We start from the raw sequence: 16,986 nt of genomic DNA, 5'->3' as shown, positions 1-16,986 counted from the left end.
AAAAATACATTTTTCTTTTAAAATTCCGTATTTTATGGAGTTCCACTAACTCGTTTCTGTATTTTATGTTTATTTAATTGCTTTAAAAGGCCATTATTATCAACGTTTTATGCACACGTACAACACACATGCACATTGTAAAACAAATTCGAACATTATGCCTTAGAGGACCCTTCAGCTTCTTTTAAGGAATATATAATTTTCTCCTTTTTAATCCAATGAATTTTGTATTCTGTACCTGCTTGGGAGAATGGATTCCAAAGTATAGTGAGGTAGATAGATTTATTTTAATCTGCATTTATTGTTTACATCTCAGAAAAAAATCTCAGAGCATTTCTTTAATATAGGTAAGCCTAAGAAAAAGTTTCTTGAACATAATGAGAAATGTGAAACTCCATGTCTATCCTCCTTATTTTCCTCTTTGAGTTTTTGATTTATACTCTGCCTTAATCCATAGTCACGTTCACAAACATGAACTCTTAAGTCTAGAGGCTCAAAGTTAACATGTCCAAAATAGTTTTATAAGATTGTGAAAGGAGGAGTTACTGGCAGAATTGGAAGAATATGAGAGAAATTACAGAGTGAAAATTGGTAGAAATTAATGCAATTTAGCTAACAGTTTTATACTGATGTTAATATTTTACTTTTCAACAAGTGTTCCCTATTATGTAAGATGTTAACATTAGGGGAAACTGTTGAAGAGTGTACAGAACTCTATTCTATCTTTGCAACTTTTTTGTTGAGCTGAAATTATTATAAAATAAAAAGTTTATTTTAAAAATATACACACACATAAACAGATGAAGAGAAAACACTTAGAATGCTTTCAGTAGAAAAGGATACAGAAAGAACTTCAAATCAAAAAGAGAAATAGCCCAATAGAACAAAATGGGTAAGTGATGGAAACAGGCAAACAGGATACCACTTTTGTCAATCAGATAGAAAAATAATTGAAAGATTAATGTTACCAAGTGTTCATACTGATGGGGGAAACAGGATAGGTAGTGATCTGAAGTTCTTGGAGTTGACATTGTCAGTTAAATTTTTTTAATATGCATGTTCTTCAATCCAGAAAATTCCATTTTGGATATCTCTCCTGCAGAAAGACTGGCACATGTGCATGAAAAAGGCATAAATTAGAATATGTGTTGCAGTATTGTAATCACAATCATCTTAGGTAAACTCGAGTACATGTATATTATGAAATGTTAGAAAATTTTAGAAAGAGAAATTTTATATGGTCCGATATTTCTTCATTGTTTAACAAAATATTAAGTGAAATATCCAGGACAAAATATTAAGTGAAAAAAATTGCAGAATAGTAAACACAGTCTATCATTTGCTTAAAAAAAAACATAAAACCATTTATTCCTATATGCCTGTATATTACTATCTGTATATTTATGTAAATACACAGAAAGAGGTCTGGAAATATACTCTCTAGTTAGGTTTAAATAATACTATCTCTGTGTGTGGGGTGGTGGTGGTCCAATTGTGCTTTCCAAAAATTATCTATTGCATGAATCTTTTACAAAAGGAAGGTGTTCATGGATTACTTGTGAAATTGAAGGGGGAGAAAAGAATGCCTTGCTTAACAAAAGAGATCTAGAGGTGGTAGACAACTCCTGAGAAGTTTGGCCCAAAACTGATAGCGCAATATCTAGGGGGGTGGGGGGGCTCATGGCTGATTGTATAATTTTGGGGTTTAGGTGTAAAATGAAAATGTGGGACCCAAAAATGTGGGATCCTGTATTAGTTTTCTAGGGTTGCTAGGATGATTGCCATAAATTGGGTGGCTTAAAATAACCAAAATTTAGGCTCTCACATTTCTGGAAGCCAGATATCAGAAATCAGGGTGTCAGCAGGGCCACACTCCCTCCATAGATCTAGGGGAGAGTCCTTCCTGGCTTCTTCCAGCTTCTGGAGGCCCCAGATGCTCCTTGGCTGATGGCGCAGCCATCTGATCTGTGCCTCCGTCCTAATACGGCCTCTTCCCTGTGTCTGTGTCTTAAATCTCCCTCTCCAAGGACACCAGTCATTGGATTGAGGGACTTCCCAACATCCAGGATGACCTCATCCTGAGATCCTTGCCTTAATTACATCTGCAGAGACTCTACTGCCCAATGAATTCACATTCACGGGCACCCAGGGTTAGGACATAGACATATCTTTTTTGGGGGGCACACAATTCAACGTATTACAGACCCCTTGTTCAAAAAGTAGGAAAAAAAGTGCCATTGTAGGTACATATAAAGGTGTTTTTTTTTCTTGAGCTCTAACCAGGGTCTGGATCTGGGGAACTGGAGCTTGGCCTCTTCTTCCTGGCTTGCTTCTCCATCCCACAGTGGATGGCTCTTTAAGCGTCTATGCCACAAGACACTTGATTGGGACTTGAACTGGGGCGGGGTGAAGAGGCTCACCCTGGCTAAGATGTGGTCTCCAGCCAGCTGCACCAGTGGGGAAGTGGTGCTTTCTGCCTTGGGTACATGCCCCACCCTGAGATGTTGCACACACCAGACTCCAGCTCTCCTGGGAGCACCAGGGGGCATTGGGGAGGCAAGGGGACACAGGACTGTAGGTGAGCTGGGGCTCTAAGCCCCCATTACATGCTCCACTGTCCCATTACACTACACTTAGAAAACACAAATGCAAAGGTAAAATTGTTAAGAATTTCAGGACAGCATCCACAGCACATTAAACCCCAGGTGCAGGGCCCTTCTAAGCATACAACTGCATGGGGCACACACCTAGGAAGCATTTTTGTTTTTGTTTTTAAGATGGGAGACACTAAAGGAAACTTGCGTTGTAGAGGTAGAATCCTTTAGCTGAGGACGAAGGTGAAGGTGAGAGAGTACACAGTTGATTGGGTGAGTCCCCAGATGAGAGTCACAGTCCATGGGGAGGAATAGAGAAGAAAAGCAGATGTTTGGGTGGGTTTGTCAGTGTGCTGGAAGGAAGATAAGGGAAGCTCCATTCATTGATTGCTATTTTCTGTATAATTATGAGAAGAGACATTGTGCCTGGGCTGGAGAGGGGTGTGCTGCAAAAGGAGATCATTAGGAGAATGTAGCAGATTGGAAATAGGAGCAGTGAAGAATGGGAGAGCAAACTGCTCAGAGATGAGTCAGATCCTCACCTGCCTTCTAGAGGCCCAGCTGGATTTGATCGTCATGGATTTCTGGAGCTTCCAATATTCAGAATCCTAAAAAGAGAAAGCTCCATCTTACATCAGTCAAAGAAGGGTGACCTTAAAGGAGGAGTTCTTGGGAAAGACGGTCGTTTCTTCCAAACAGAATAAAAAAATGAATTCTTTTTACTGTTTATATGTCCTTTTTGAAAAAATGAAATGATGGCAATAAAGAGTACCATTTGTTTCTAAATGCCTTTACTTTGCAAAATAAAACATTGGTAATCCTATATTGGACCCTTACATGTTTTTTGAAATCTTACTGGACTTTGTGCACCATAAGGTTCTTCCCCATTCAATGCTGTTATTTAACTTATTGTCAGAAGAAAATTCTGAAGCAATTTATAGAATCGTCCAAGATATGGCATAGAAGTGAGATTAAGATTACTTATTTTTTGTTGATTTAATGCTTTGATAAAATTCTATTATTTTCTTTTATTTTTATTTTAAAATACTTTTAGTATTTTGTATATATTCTCTTGTATGACAGTGTGATATGCTGTACTCCTTCCTCTTTGCATTTCACGCATAAACTCACAGTTCTTACTAAAATAACATACATATCTGCCTTTCTAAGGATCTTTTTTGTAATGGAAACATAAATATACATATGTAAAATGTAGGTGTAGGTATAGTTTTTTCATTTGGTCAAGGCTGTTTTAATAAATGGTTCTATCTAAGAGTTTTAGAGATTTTGCACCTACAGTATTTTTCCATTCTGAGCTGCAGACACCAAAAGTCCCACAGGAAGTTATCTTTGTAAGTGTTGCGGTTTTTTAGTTTCCTTTCAGTATTCATTAGATGATTAGAAATAAGATAAATCTCTGCAATCCACAGAGATTCCAGTTTAAATTTTATTGTAACTCTAAACAAGAATCTCTAATTTTCTTTCCATCTGATTGATCAAGAGGAGCTATGAACACATTCATGTGTAAGCATTAAGTTTGTGATATAATTTGAAATGTTCTTGGTGCATGATGGATAAACTTTTAATTGTTAAAGGGGTGATATTTCTGAGATTATGCTTTATGCTTCACACTTCTTGTCAAAATACCTCAACCAAAATAAATTGTAGGAATGGGAATGTTTTTAAATCCTTGAAAACAGTGTTTTACTTTATTTTTATAAATGGCACTTTTTCTTGGTTCTTTTGGGAATAAGACATACATAAATCATATGCTATACAATTTAATTTAGATATTAGAAATATCTATTGGAAAATTTAAAAGAAATATTCATTGAAATATTTTTATTAATGGAATTTTAAAAGTATAGTATTCTCAATGGATGGAATTGTAAGATAAAATATTCTTGCTCTATTTAAATCATTTCCAACCATGATGGAGGTAGTAAAATTAAATAAAAAGGTAATTATGTATGATTATATCTGCAACAAATCATTGTAACCTGGCATTTAAATTATATATTGGGAGATTTGATGTAAAAGTAACAAATGAGAATAAAGGAAAGGTCTTATTTTTAGATTCTAGGTTTAGACGCTATTAAAGATACCACATTTAGTTCTAGGTAGGTTATGTCTATTATGCTCTTATTAAATAGTAAGAATAATATAGGTAATGTAAAAGGTCTTCCATGACCAACTTTTTTTTTTTTTAAGAAATTCAACATTTAATATGAGGATTTTAAACACACTTGAAACTGTAGTTGAAAGATCAAAGAACAAGGAAGAAAATTAAAAAGAACTTCAAATATTAATGCTATTTCTATTATAGTTAGTTTTTTTATTCCATTTTATTGAGATATATTCACATACCATACAGTCATCCAAAGTGTACAGTTGTTCACATTACCAACATATATTTGTTTATTCATCACCCCAGTCTATTTTTTGAACATTTTTCTTGTACCAGAAAAAGTGAAAATAAGTATTAAAAAATTAAGTAAAAAAAGAACATCCAAATCGCCCCCCCCAACCCTATTTTTCCTTTAGTTTTTTGTCCCCATTTTTCTACTCATCCATCCATCCACTGGATAAAGGGGAGTGTGATCCACAAGGCTTTCACAATCACATTGTCACCCCTTGTAAGCTACATTATTATACATAGGTCTTCAAGAGTCAAGGCTACTGGGTTGCAGTTTGATGGTTTCAGGTATTCTAGCTATTCCAATACATTAAACCTAAAAAGGGTTATCTATATAGTGCATTAGAGTGCCCACCAGAGTGACCTCTCAACTCCATTTGGAATCTCTCAGCCACTGAAACTTTATTTCGTTTCACTTCGCATTCCCCTTTTCCATGACCAACTTTTTAAAAAATTCAGTTTTACTGATATATATTCACATACCATACAATCATCCATGGTGTATAATCAACTGTTCACAGTACCATCATATAAGTTGTGCATTCATCACCTCAATCTATTTTTGAACATTTTCCTTACACCAGAAAGCAACAGAATAAAAATAAAAAATACAAGTAAAAAAGAACACCCAAATCATCCCCCTCATCCCACCCTATTTTTCATTTAGTTTTGTCCCCATTTTTCTACTTATCCTTCCATAACCACCTTTTAAAATAAAAAAAAATCCCTGAAGTTTTAAAAAATGATGTTTGCTCATTAGGAAATTTTAATTGCAACTCTTAAAAGAAGAGTGCAAAACCAAAAAGTTGACATACAACAGGATTTTAAAACAAAAATGACCATTGTTTCTCCTGTGCCTGCCATGGCACTGTACTGTGTACTTTAAGGATGCTATCTCATTTAATGTCACCAAGAATTTCTGACACTTGTGGAGTGATTTGCATTTTAGAAAGTGTAGACTAATGTGTCTGGAAATAGTTTCTTACATATTCCTTGGTGTTCAGCAAGGCCCATAGCATTGTATAGCTTGTGTAGTGGCAGATTAGAGAAACCGGGCCGTAAACTGCATGTCATGACACCCTTTTCTGTCCAGCGTCAGCTGTATGGACTGGGTTTAGAAGTAGAAGGCAGCCTGGCTCCATCACTCGTCCCTAAGAATTTCAAAAGTTTTGATGTAAAAAATGTACTTATCAGATCCTTGTCTAGATGGGCGGGAGGAGACTTTGTCTTGGAGCCTAATGTTGGAAGGCCAAGATACCGCAGGTCTGGGTGTTGCTCAGACTGCTTGGCGGACCTCCTTGCTAGCTTTATTTGGGCAGTCTGTCGAGGAGGGCTCTCTTGTCTCTCCTTGGAAATGAAAGCCATGATGCGCTCCACAGAAAGTGCATTCTGCTCTCAGTGGGTGACAACGCCCAGACATGTGGCTACACCTCTGTGACCATTGGTATTTGCCAACTTAAGGAAAAAAAGTGTCAGGTATAAGCTATACCAGCCCCTCAAGTCACACTTCCGCGTGGGCCGATCAGGCGAGGCTTGTCCAAGTGGACAGATATGTTGATATAGAGGAGCTTTCCCCTCGGGGGCGATTTATACCGGACTCTTGATGAAAACAAACAGGAAGACTCGCACGCCAGCGGAAACTCTGTCTTCTAAGTTACTTAGGTAACTGGGGGTTTTCTTCCGCGACAAAGGGTGGAAGTTGGGAGGAAGGGGGCTGGGGCCACTCGCCCCTCACTCCTCTCACGGCCCTGCCCCCCGCCCGCGGCCCCGCCCCTCCCTGTCCGGCCCCGCCCCCGCCCGTCCGGGCATGCTCAGTGGGCCTGGCCGGCGGGGTTGCGTGGCCGCCCGGAGTTCCCAGCGCCGGTTCAGGCAGCCGACGCTGTGTCCCTTCCCAGCCTGCCGCTGCAGGGAAGTTCCGTGCGGAAGCCGGCTTCTGAGGAGCCGCTGGGCGGGCTGCGGGCAGCGGCGAAGGCCGGGTGCTGCCGAGTGGCGAGCGGGGTCCGACGTGGCCCGGCGGCGAGAGCTCGGGGAGGCCGAGCGGTCGCCGCAGTCGGAGGGGGGCACCGGGCGCGCCCCGCGGAGAAGCCCCGGGCGGGGCGGCGGACGCTTCCCGGACTTTTGTCCGAGTTGAATCTCCTCCCCGTGGGCCGGGCCTCTCCGGCCGCCCCCGCCCCGCTCGCTCCCCGGAGATGTTTATTTGGGCTGTGGCGTGAGGAGCGGGCCGACCGGTGGCGCGGAGTTTCGGGTCCGAGGATCTTCCCCCGGCGCGGGAGAGAGACAAGATGTCCGCCAGAGCCGTGGCCGCCAAGGTGAGCGCCCCGCGGCCGCCAGGGCCGAGCCTGGAGAGCGCTGCCGCCGCCGGCGTCTGCCGGCCCGCCCCCTCCCCACAGGCGGCAGCCGGGAGCCAGGGCCGGCGGCGGGGCGGGCTGGCGGCTTCGGGACGCGGAGGCGCTCAGGCCGCGGTGGGGGAGGGGACGGCGGGGGCCAGGGGAGGGGACGCGGGCTCCGGGGCGCCATCCCGGGCAGGTGCATCCCGGACCGCGCCCCCCTCGGCTCCGGCCCGCGGCGGGCAGGGCCGCGCAACAGGTCCTGGGCGTGGGAACCCGGCGCCTTTGCGTGTTTTCCGGGACCGCAGCGAGCCGGTGGCCGGCCGGGATCGGGGATTGGGGTGCCACCTCCAGCCGGCCGGGGACTGCTGTCTTTGGAGGAGTGGTTGGTCTCCGGCGAAACCGCGTAGTTTCGATCTGATGTCACTGCGGTATGCGCGCGCCAGCGATAAGGCTTCGAGACAGCAAAACAGCCTGTGCATAGTAGATCGGATTTTTTTTTTTTCGTTCCTTATTATTTATTTAAGACAACTTTGAGAAAACTAACCCCTGAACCCTTTTTGGTAATTTAATTTGGAATAAACTTTCAAAAGTAATACAAAGCACACCTACGGGGGACAATAAAATGAACTCAGAATAAAAAGGAGCAAAACCCGTGTGTTCCGCAAAAAAACTAACACTTTTTCTGTCATTTTTCCCTTGTGTTTTGAAGTATTATGCTATTTTCTCAGTGCGTTGAAATCAACTAATGTATTACGTTAAGAAACCGGTTCCTAAAAATCAGTTTCATTTATGAGAATCCTCCTGCCCTTTTGTAACATTTTAATCTTATTCATTATAAAGTTGTATCGCTCTTTTAAACAATTAAAGAAATGCAGAAAAGTGAAGAGTAAAAATCTCCCCTTTTGAGAGTGATTACTTCAACCTGTATCGAGATTTTAGAGCCTGTAGTAATTTTATGTATTTTTCTGTCTGATATGTTTTTCATAGCTCTGGGAGCAGATGTAATAATAGTCCTGAAGTTTCTGAACCCTAACAGGACCTTGTTTTCATGCTGGCAGAAGTTAACGGTTACATTTCTTAGTGAATAGATTCTTTTAAGGAATTATGGTATTCTTTCTTTAAGAAAAAATTAGTTGGTACCTTATGATTTTTAAAAGGATAATCTAAAGGCAAAACTTGATCCATAGATTTAGAATAAAAGGCAGAATTTTGATTTGGCTTTAAAGTAAGTATGCATTATTTACCTTTTCTGTGACTTCTTTTCCTAGGAGAGAAGTCTTTGTTTCCATATTACACAGAATGTCACTTTTGTGATCTCTGGTACTTGATATGCAAGACAATACAGTTTAAAAAGGTTGTTTGAAGTATGTAGAGTAATAAATTTTCAAATGATTGCTATAGTAAGATGATTTGGAAGGAGGAGTACTTTTCCTCCTGAATTATGGTATTGAGATTTTATAGCATATTGGAAAGAAGCACTAATTAAATGGTACATTGTAGGAACATTTCTATTCTTAAATTTTTACAAGAGTAAAATAGGAGTTGAAAGCTTATTTTTAATATGCTGTACTGTGGGGCCGCCTTCAAATCTAATATAGCACATGGCAGGTCATAAGTAAATAGGTGAAGTGAAATGGTATTCAATTGTTTCTCTAAGTCACATTTTTTAAGGCGCTTAAAAATGCTTACTAAGAACTAGGCTCTGTACTTAACACTTTACATTCTATATATCTTTTAGCCCTTTTGCCTTTAGAATTTTTAAATTTTGCAGCCTGCTTTTTAATATTTAGCATAATAGTTTGTAGAACTCTTCTCTAAGCCAGTATCTTTGATTTTATATTCTTTGTAATGACTGAGTTGTTTTCCTTTGCATGAATATGTTGCGTTTTAGGTGATCTTTGCCTTATTGATAAATATTTAAATTGTTTCCACATATTCGCTATTGCATTTAGTAGCCTTATATTTTTATATCCGTGCATTTAAATAGCATTACTGTATCTCAAAATTCTTAAAAGTGGAATTCCTAGGTCGCACGGTGCATGCATTTAAAATTCTGATATATACCACTAAATCTTGACGACTATACCAAGGAATAAATATGATGAATGTTGGTGAATCATCTGAACTTCAATGAAGAATATAAAAGAAACCTGAAGAAATGAGATGAGGCAATATACTTTCTGGATAGGGAGGCTCAGTATTTCAGAATAGAACAGTTTTCCCCGAGTTGATAAATGTTAGACAATTCTAAATAGAATTGGGTGTGGTACTGTAGAAAGTTTGTCTGATACAATAAATGAGTGGTGATAGCCAAGAAATTTTGGAAAAAGAAGACTCTACCAGAAAACTAAATGCATTATAACCTTATTATAATTTAAAGCAGTTTATCAGCTCAGCAATAGACAGTGGAACCACAGAGTCCAGAAACATCTGTGTATTTGTGGCCTTTTAGTGATTATGATCATGGGCATTTAATGTGTGTCAGGTGTTATTCTAAGTGCTTCCCATGAATTAATTCATTTAATCGTCATAGTTACTCTTTGAGGTAAGCCCTGTCATTATGCCCATTTTATGGACGAGGAAATGGAGACACTGAGAGATAAAGTAACTTACTTAAAGTTTACTTAGCTAGACCGTGAAACGGAAAACTAGGAATATATGATTAAAAAGTTAACATTGTAGATTATTTGGGGAAAGGATGGGTTATTTAGTAAATAGTGCTGGAACTGTTGGCTATCCTTTTCTTTTTTAAGGTTAGTTTTCTGCCTCAGGCCACAGTCAAAAAAAAAATTACAAATTGAATAAATTTGAAGGTTTGAAAAAGCAAAAAAAAAAATCATAAAATACTAGAAGAAAGCATTTTTTTACCTACTTGGGTTGGAAAGAGCTTCTCTGCATGGCACTAACTTCAGAAGCAATGAAGAAAATGGTTTTTAATATGTGTGATATACATCTAGATTTGCAAACAGAATTTTGTTTATTAGTGTAGCTTAATAAAAAAATCATTCAAAAGTTGGTAAAAGGAACTTGAGGGTGGTTTTCTGCCTTACCTAAGAATTGTTTAGTCAAGGAAGAAAATGGTATGAATAGTTGCTTGGAACATTTTAATTGGCTGAATCACAGAAGATGGCCAAAGGAAGTTTCAGTGGCTTCTGGATTTTCAAGCTGTTTCACTGGAGAGGAAGCAATAAAATTTAACTTATGATTGTACTATTGTATATACTTATTAGGCTTTACTGCATACTTACATTTTTTCAGTATATCTTAGGTATGGCATTTTTTTTTCCTGTAGTTATCTCTAAAATTATAGTGTAAGTTAGTGTGAAAATGATTTGCACAACTTCTCAGGAATAGATTTATTGTATCAAGTAAGGCACAGTGGGCTTTTTAAAATAGCTGAGCCATTTGAAATGTTAAGTATAGAAAATAGCTGAGTGACCAAAATTAAGCACAAAATCCTTTTAGATAAGGATGTGTCTCCTGAATGGCTAATACGTAGTTTTTAACTTTGGTACTTAAAGCATATTTGCTTCATACTGCTATACAGTATGAAACTCATGCTTTATAATTCACTTGAATGAGTGTGTCAGCTTTTAATGAGCTTCATGTAGTGATATTTTTCTGGACCTACTAGGTTTGTACTATACTTATTTTCCATTAGAAATATTTTTATGGTATTTTTGGCAAAGGCTTTAAATTTTTTACATTGGCATGTTTGGCATTTTAGAACAGCTACTTACGTAGATTCTTTTCAAATGTATATAGTGCTTTTTCTCTCAGTTTGTATGATAGCATAAATTGTACTACACTATTAGGAAAGACCCTTTAAGACCCTTTATCATCTCATCCCCCCCCTTTTTTTTTAATACCCATGTTTTCATGTTAAATGCTGTGAGTAATAATACAATTTTCATTAAAAAAAAAAAAAAAGATGGCCATCTACACCAGCAAATAGTGAGGTCGAAACGTATCTGTGGCTTTGAGGACTATAATGCAGTATATGTAGTACCATTTCCTGTTTGGTTTGAAGGAAAAAGATTACAGTAGTTTCGTTGCATTTTTTTTTTCAATCCTGGCTTTAACTTGTACTTGGTACTCTTTAATCTTTTTTCTATTTAGAGACCAAATGTAAACTCGTCAGTACAGTGCTAAGAATAAAACTGCATATAAATAAAATAGACACATCGTTGCACTCTTAAGGAAAATGATTTTAAAAAAATAATTTTAGTGGAAAATTTGGAAATGTAATCTTGATTCTTGACATAGCTTTGGCATGATAAAAGTTCAGTCAATTGAAAGACCCCAAGTTGGGCTGTAAATTCATGTGTAGTGCTACCCCTCATTGGCTGCTCAGTAACAACTAATTGCAGGCCCACTTACGCATTTATGCAGTCAATATCCAGTACCGACTGATGATTATAGTTGCTGAAGGAAAGTTAGCAGAATGAGCAAAGTTTTTAGTATAGGTTTTGATCAAATATTGAATGCAAAATTTGCTTTGCACCTCTGATTTTTGAAAAACAGTCTTGAAAAAATCTTATTACTTTAATAAATTTTAATCTTACAGTGAGGGGTAGGCATTAGGATATTTTAAAGAGTTTTGAAATAAACCAAAAATTAGCTTAAGTATTTAAGAACAGTTATTTTCAATATAAGCCAACATTAAAAATAGGCCTTTTTCTGTCTCTGAACTAGAGTGCTTCTTTATTTATTTATTGCAGAGAAGAGTGGCTTCAGGTTGCTCCTTTATGGGTTAGTCAGGTGCTTTATTTCCATTCCTTCTTAAACAGATAAATTCTTAATAATGAGAAGTGTGTGGGACTACTTCATCCTAAAAATGGATGAAAATAATTGTACTCTGAAGGTTCAAGCACTGCTTTAGATTACAAGAAGACAAATGTTACCAAACTTCATACCATCAAATGCACCATTTGAGATTTAATAACAAAGTCCTGACAGTTATAGATGTAGTATTAAATACTGAATCACAAATGGCCCTTAACTTTGAAATATATCAAAAGATGGACTTTTATTAGTTTGTGCCTTAGATAAATTTCAGTTACACGTTAGAACAGCCTAACTGTTTTGTGCTGGTGGAAGACAGGAAAATGAGTGAACTGATAATTGGCCTCAATCATTTTGTTTTATCATGCCTGGAAGGGAGGTGAAAACGGAGTTAGTATTACTTTATATGGATCCTAAGTAGGAACATAAGTTAAAAAGAATGTTTTTGGATTTACCAAAATATTTTTTATTTCTGATTTTTTTAATAGTGCTCTTTCTCCCAAAGCAGCTTCTTGGTTATCTTAGAAATTTTTATTCTTTTGGAATTGGCAGTAGTATCTTTTGGGTTAATACAATTTCTGATGATTGAATATCATGAGTTAAACTTAATTTAAGATTGGTCCTACTAATTCAGAGGATACTAGTAATGACTTAATTCTTTTTGTTAGCTCAGCAAACGGTAACTGAGCACATTTTGTGTTGGGTTCCTGTCCTCTAGAAGTTTATAGTTTTCAGCTGCTCTCTCTGTATATACTGTAATCATCAGTTGCAAAATGTGTAATTTGTTGTTTAAGAACCAAAGGATTTGTATTGTTTACTCTTAAAAAATAAGTATTAGCAAATTTATGGTCATCCTATAATATATCACTCTGATGTGTTTTCTTGGTTGGGGAAGGTAGTGGAAGTCAGAGCTAGAGCAAATATTTGAGTAGAACTCCATATATATCTAATTAAATGTTTTGTGCCTGTATTTCCTATAATTGTCCTAACGGAAAGAAGTTAAGAATCATAAAGTAATTAGGATTTCTTTATTTACAACTCCTTGAACATATAGACAAGGAAAATGAGCAGTGTGGATTTTTAAACTGTATTTCTACATCAAACACATGTTTATTTATCGCAAACCTAGCATGTGCCAGGTCCTGTTCTGTTTGCTGGAGATAGAACAGTGGACAGAATCCATAATTCCTGGAGCATTCTAATGGTGTGGGTAGACATAAACAAATAAAATACCGTGCGTAATGATAAGTGCTGAAATCCCTAATTGTCTTTTCTGGATCATAACCTCCCTCCTCCAGAGATTGCAATGATCTTGTCCTCTACAATTCTCACTACCTAGCTTTTCTTTACCACCTACTTATGTACTCTGTAAGCACTATAGCTGGTAAGGACTCTGTTGTGTATGGCTTCTTTTTGCTCAGCATTATGTTTGTAAGATGATCAGTGTTGCAGGTAACTGTAGTTCATTAGTTTTCATTGTATTTATTTGTGAAATACATAATATCCCTTTGTATGAAGGATGTGGTCTTAATAATAAAAGTCAGAGGGCTTACTGCCAAGTTGGCTTTGGGAAAAAAAATAACATGAATTAGTCTTCTGTAGCTTTGTGGAGAAAAATATTGTATGTCTGTCCTATCTGAAGTACAAGAATTAGGTAAGTGTACTCGTCCATCATTGTAATACTAACAGCTGTATAAAGAATAGTAAGCTGCTTTTGGATTAAAAGTCAAGTCAGTCTTACCTTTCAGAGCATTTTATGGTTAAGGTCTTAAATCCATTATCATAAAGTGTGTTTTAGTAGGTATTCATTACCTGACCGATCAAACCACTAAAATCCGTGATCAGGGAAATGTGTGCTTTGGACTGAACCTAGTAAAAACAAGTCTACTTTCCAGAATGTAATTGTAGGAAATCTTTCCCTGGAATGTCAGGTGAAGAAACTTTGAAAGATGTATCTGATTTTTTTTTTTTCTTTTGTAAACAGCGGTAAGTTTTGGAGTATTTAGTTAAACAAAAGTTTACTGGCACGTATTTTGATGATGTGTAACCTATAAAATGAGAAGACAGGGACCATGGAAGAAAGATTTACACTCTAGTTGTAAATTTGAGAAATGTGTCAATAATAAATAAAAGCTCCTAATATTGAGTGTTGGCTCTGGCAGGTATTGAGCTAAGAGTATTGTGTGCATTATCTCATATAATCTTCACAACTCTGTTAGGTACTACTATTATCTCTGTTTTACAGATGAGGAATCTGAGGTCATGATTCATACATGCACTCACTTATACCAAGTTCATGTTTTCTAAATGAGTGTGAGGAAGATAAGTACAGAATTATGTCAGCTGAGTCCTAGGGCAGACAAGTAGCATGAATCATGACAGCCTGAAGAGTTTTCTGGCAGCCAGAGAGCCCAAGTTAGTCTAAAGGAAGTAGCTATTACTCAACTCTAGCTGATTATTGTCATGGAGGACAGGCCTGATCTTCCAGTTTTCCACAAGTTGTGAGTCCAGATCTTTATGTAAATTAGGCTCACTTAAATATTGCCAGCTAATTTAATTTTTAATACCTTTTTTTGTGTGAAATGTAATACCACATACATAAAAGTACATAAAACAAATGTACATTAAGAAATTAGTATAAAATGAACACCCATGTAAGCACCATCTAGGTAGAATATTGCCAATTCCTTAGAAGCCTTCCCCCTTTCCTCTTCCTAATAAGAGGACACTGACACCTGTAAGGTTGTCGCTATCCTGACCATAGGGTCATATATTGTGAACCCTTACTGATAACATCCTTCCTCCTCCAAGGCAGCCACAATTCTGACTTTTATGTTTCTAAGATGCATATGTTGCAGGTTCCCCTAGTTCATGCATTTTCATTGTTGTATAGAATTCAATTGTAAGAATATGCCATATCTTGTTCATTCTATTGTTGTTGGACATTTGGGGTTGTTCCCTGATTTGGGCTCTTAAGAATAATGCTGTCATGAATATTTGTGCATGTCTCTTGGTGAACATATGCACACATTTCTCTAAGGTGTGTATTTATGGACCGAATTGCAGGGTGATTTTGTGTATCTTCAGTTTTTGTAGAGAATGTCTTTTCCGAAGAAGTTGTACCAGTTTGCACTTAACCATCAATGCCTGAGAGTTTTTGTTGCTCTAAGTTTTCACCCATCGTTTGGTATTATCAGACACTTTAATTTTAGCCTCTCTGGTGGGTCTGCAGTATGATGTGAGTATAGTTTGAAATTGCGTTTCTTTGACTAGATGAGAGAGCAACTTTTTAGGTTTATGGCCTTTTGTGAAGTACTGTTCAAATCTTTCTCTACTTTTGTTTGACATTATCTTTTTATTGATTTCCTTCATATTTTCTGAATGTAAGCCATTTGAGTGTGTGTATTGTAGATATGTTTTCCCACTTGGTGGTTCTCTCACTGCTCTTCTGATTAGAAATTCTTAATTTTAATGTGGTTTGAAGGCCAGCAAGGGAAGAGAAGGTCCTGTCTGTCAGCAGGCTAGATCTTGCACAAAGAGAGGTCAAGGAAAATACAGACCAAAAAGATTAGCTTTTAGTAGCCCTAAGTTTGTTGTCACTTCCTGTATGAGTTTGGTCCCTGGAATCTGAATCCTGGGTCTACTGCTTAACAGCTGGTTTTTTGTCTGTAAAACGTGGATGATGCTTACAGTACCCTTCTCAGGGTTGTGGTGCCCAGCACAGAGTGAGCTGTTAGATTAGCTCTGTCTTGTTAAATCGTTTTAAATGAAGCTCATTTTAATATCAGAGAAGAAGCATATTGGAATTATGGTTTTATAGATACGTATATGACATCAAACAAAATCAGCCTGTAGGTTAGGAGTCCCAGCCCAGCAAGATGTGCTGTGATTTCAGAGAGGGTCCTTGGACTCTTGAGATACTTAAGAAAAATTTATTACAGTGGCATGAAGTAAGAATATAGTCTTTAGTCTGGGGGTTAGGGAGTAGGGATTAAAAAGACTATTCTGAATCTAGTGCACCTGGCTCAGTTTTGGGATATCCTTTTCACCCAGTACAATGAATGATTGCTTATCAAGTCCTGTTCAGTTTTTACCACAGACACGCTATAATCCTCTCTCTGGATTCCTATGATAACCTTCTAAGTAGTGTCATACTCCACCCCTTCATCCTTACAATGTGTTTTTGTTTTTTTTTAATCTTCTTAAAATCCAAGTCTGATTAGTTCCCCCACCCCTACTTACATCCCTACCCCACCCCCACTCACACAGATACACACTCATCCCAAAACTCCTAGTCTTCTCATTCCCTTTGGAGGTAGAAGAACCAAAATCCTCAATGTGACCAACAAAATCCTGATTATTTGGTCCCTGCTTATGTCTCTAGCCTCATCTTGCATCTCTCTCATCTCTGTTCTCAAACAGTTCTGTCTTCCTTTTAGTTCCTAACAGGTAGTTGACTTCTTGCTAGGTTTCTCTCTGAGTTCCTCTTGTGGCACTGATTTTCTTCTCTTTGTAGTACTTATTTAAGCCTGTAATTATATATTTTGTTGTAAAATTTTTTACCATCTGGTTCTATCACTAAACTATAAGCTGTATGAGAACAAAGGTCACACTTACTGATAGTGCTTTGTTATTTCCTGAGTTTAACACAGTGTCTGGCACCTAATACGCTCTCAAATAGTATTTGACAGAATGAGAGAAGCTCTTTCCTACCCCAGGGCTGTTGCACATGATGTTTTCCAGTAACTGGAAAGCACCACCTCCCTCCATCCCTCATTCACCTAGCACCTGTATGTCATCCTTTAAAGCTCACCCCAAGGAACTTGTCCTCAAGAACCTTGCCCTTAGCCCTGAAACTAGG

The 16,986-nt window shown here is 38.0% G+C and overlaps 1 protein-coding gene across 5 annotated transcripts in view; it reads left to right on the top strand.

The window, feature by feature from the left end:
* Positions 1–6,890: 6,890 nt before the first annotated feature.
* TJP1 (tight junction protein 1) overlaps positions 6,891–16,986 on the top strand; it is a 112,168-nt gene continuing 102,072 nt past the window's right edge. For 2 of the 5 annotated variants that reach the window (XM_037832880.1, XM_037832879.1), the window contains exon 1: positions 6,891–7,319. In XM_037832880.1, coding sequence (XP_037688808.1) covers positions 7,293–7,319 — 27 coding nt within the window. In that variant the 5' untranslated portion in view covers positions 6,891–7,292. The remainder of the gene's footprint in view (positions 7,320–16,986) is intronic. The other 3 variants (XM_037832881.1, XM_037832878.1, XM_037832882.1) reach the window with 2 other exon arrangements.

This window comes from Choloepus didactylus, chromosome 4 (genome assembly GCF_015220235.1).
Source record: "Choloepus didactylus isolate mChoDid1 chromosome 4, mChoDid1.pri, whole genome shotgun sequence".
NCBI lineage: Eukaryota > Metazoa > Chordata > Mammalia > Pilosa > Megalonychidae > Choloepus > Choloepus didactylus.
This window is presented reverse-complemented; position numbering and strand designations above follow the sequence as displayed.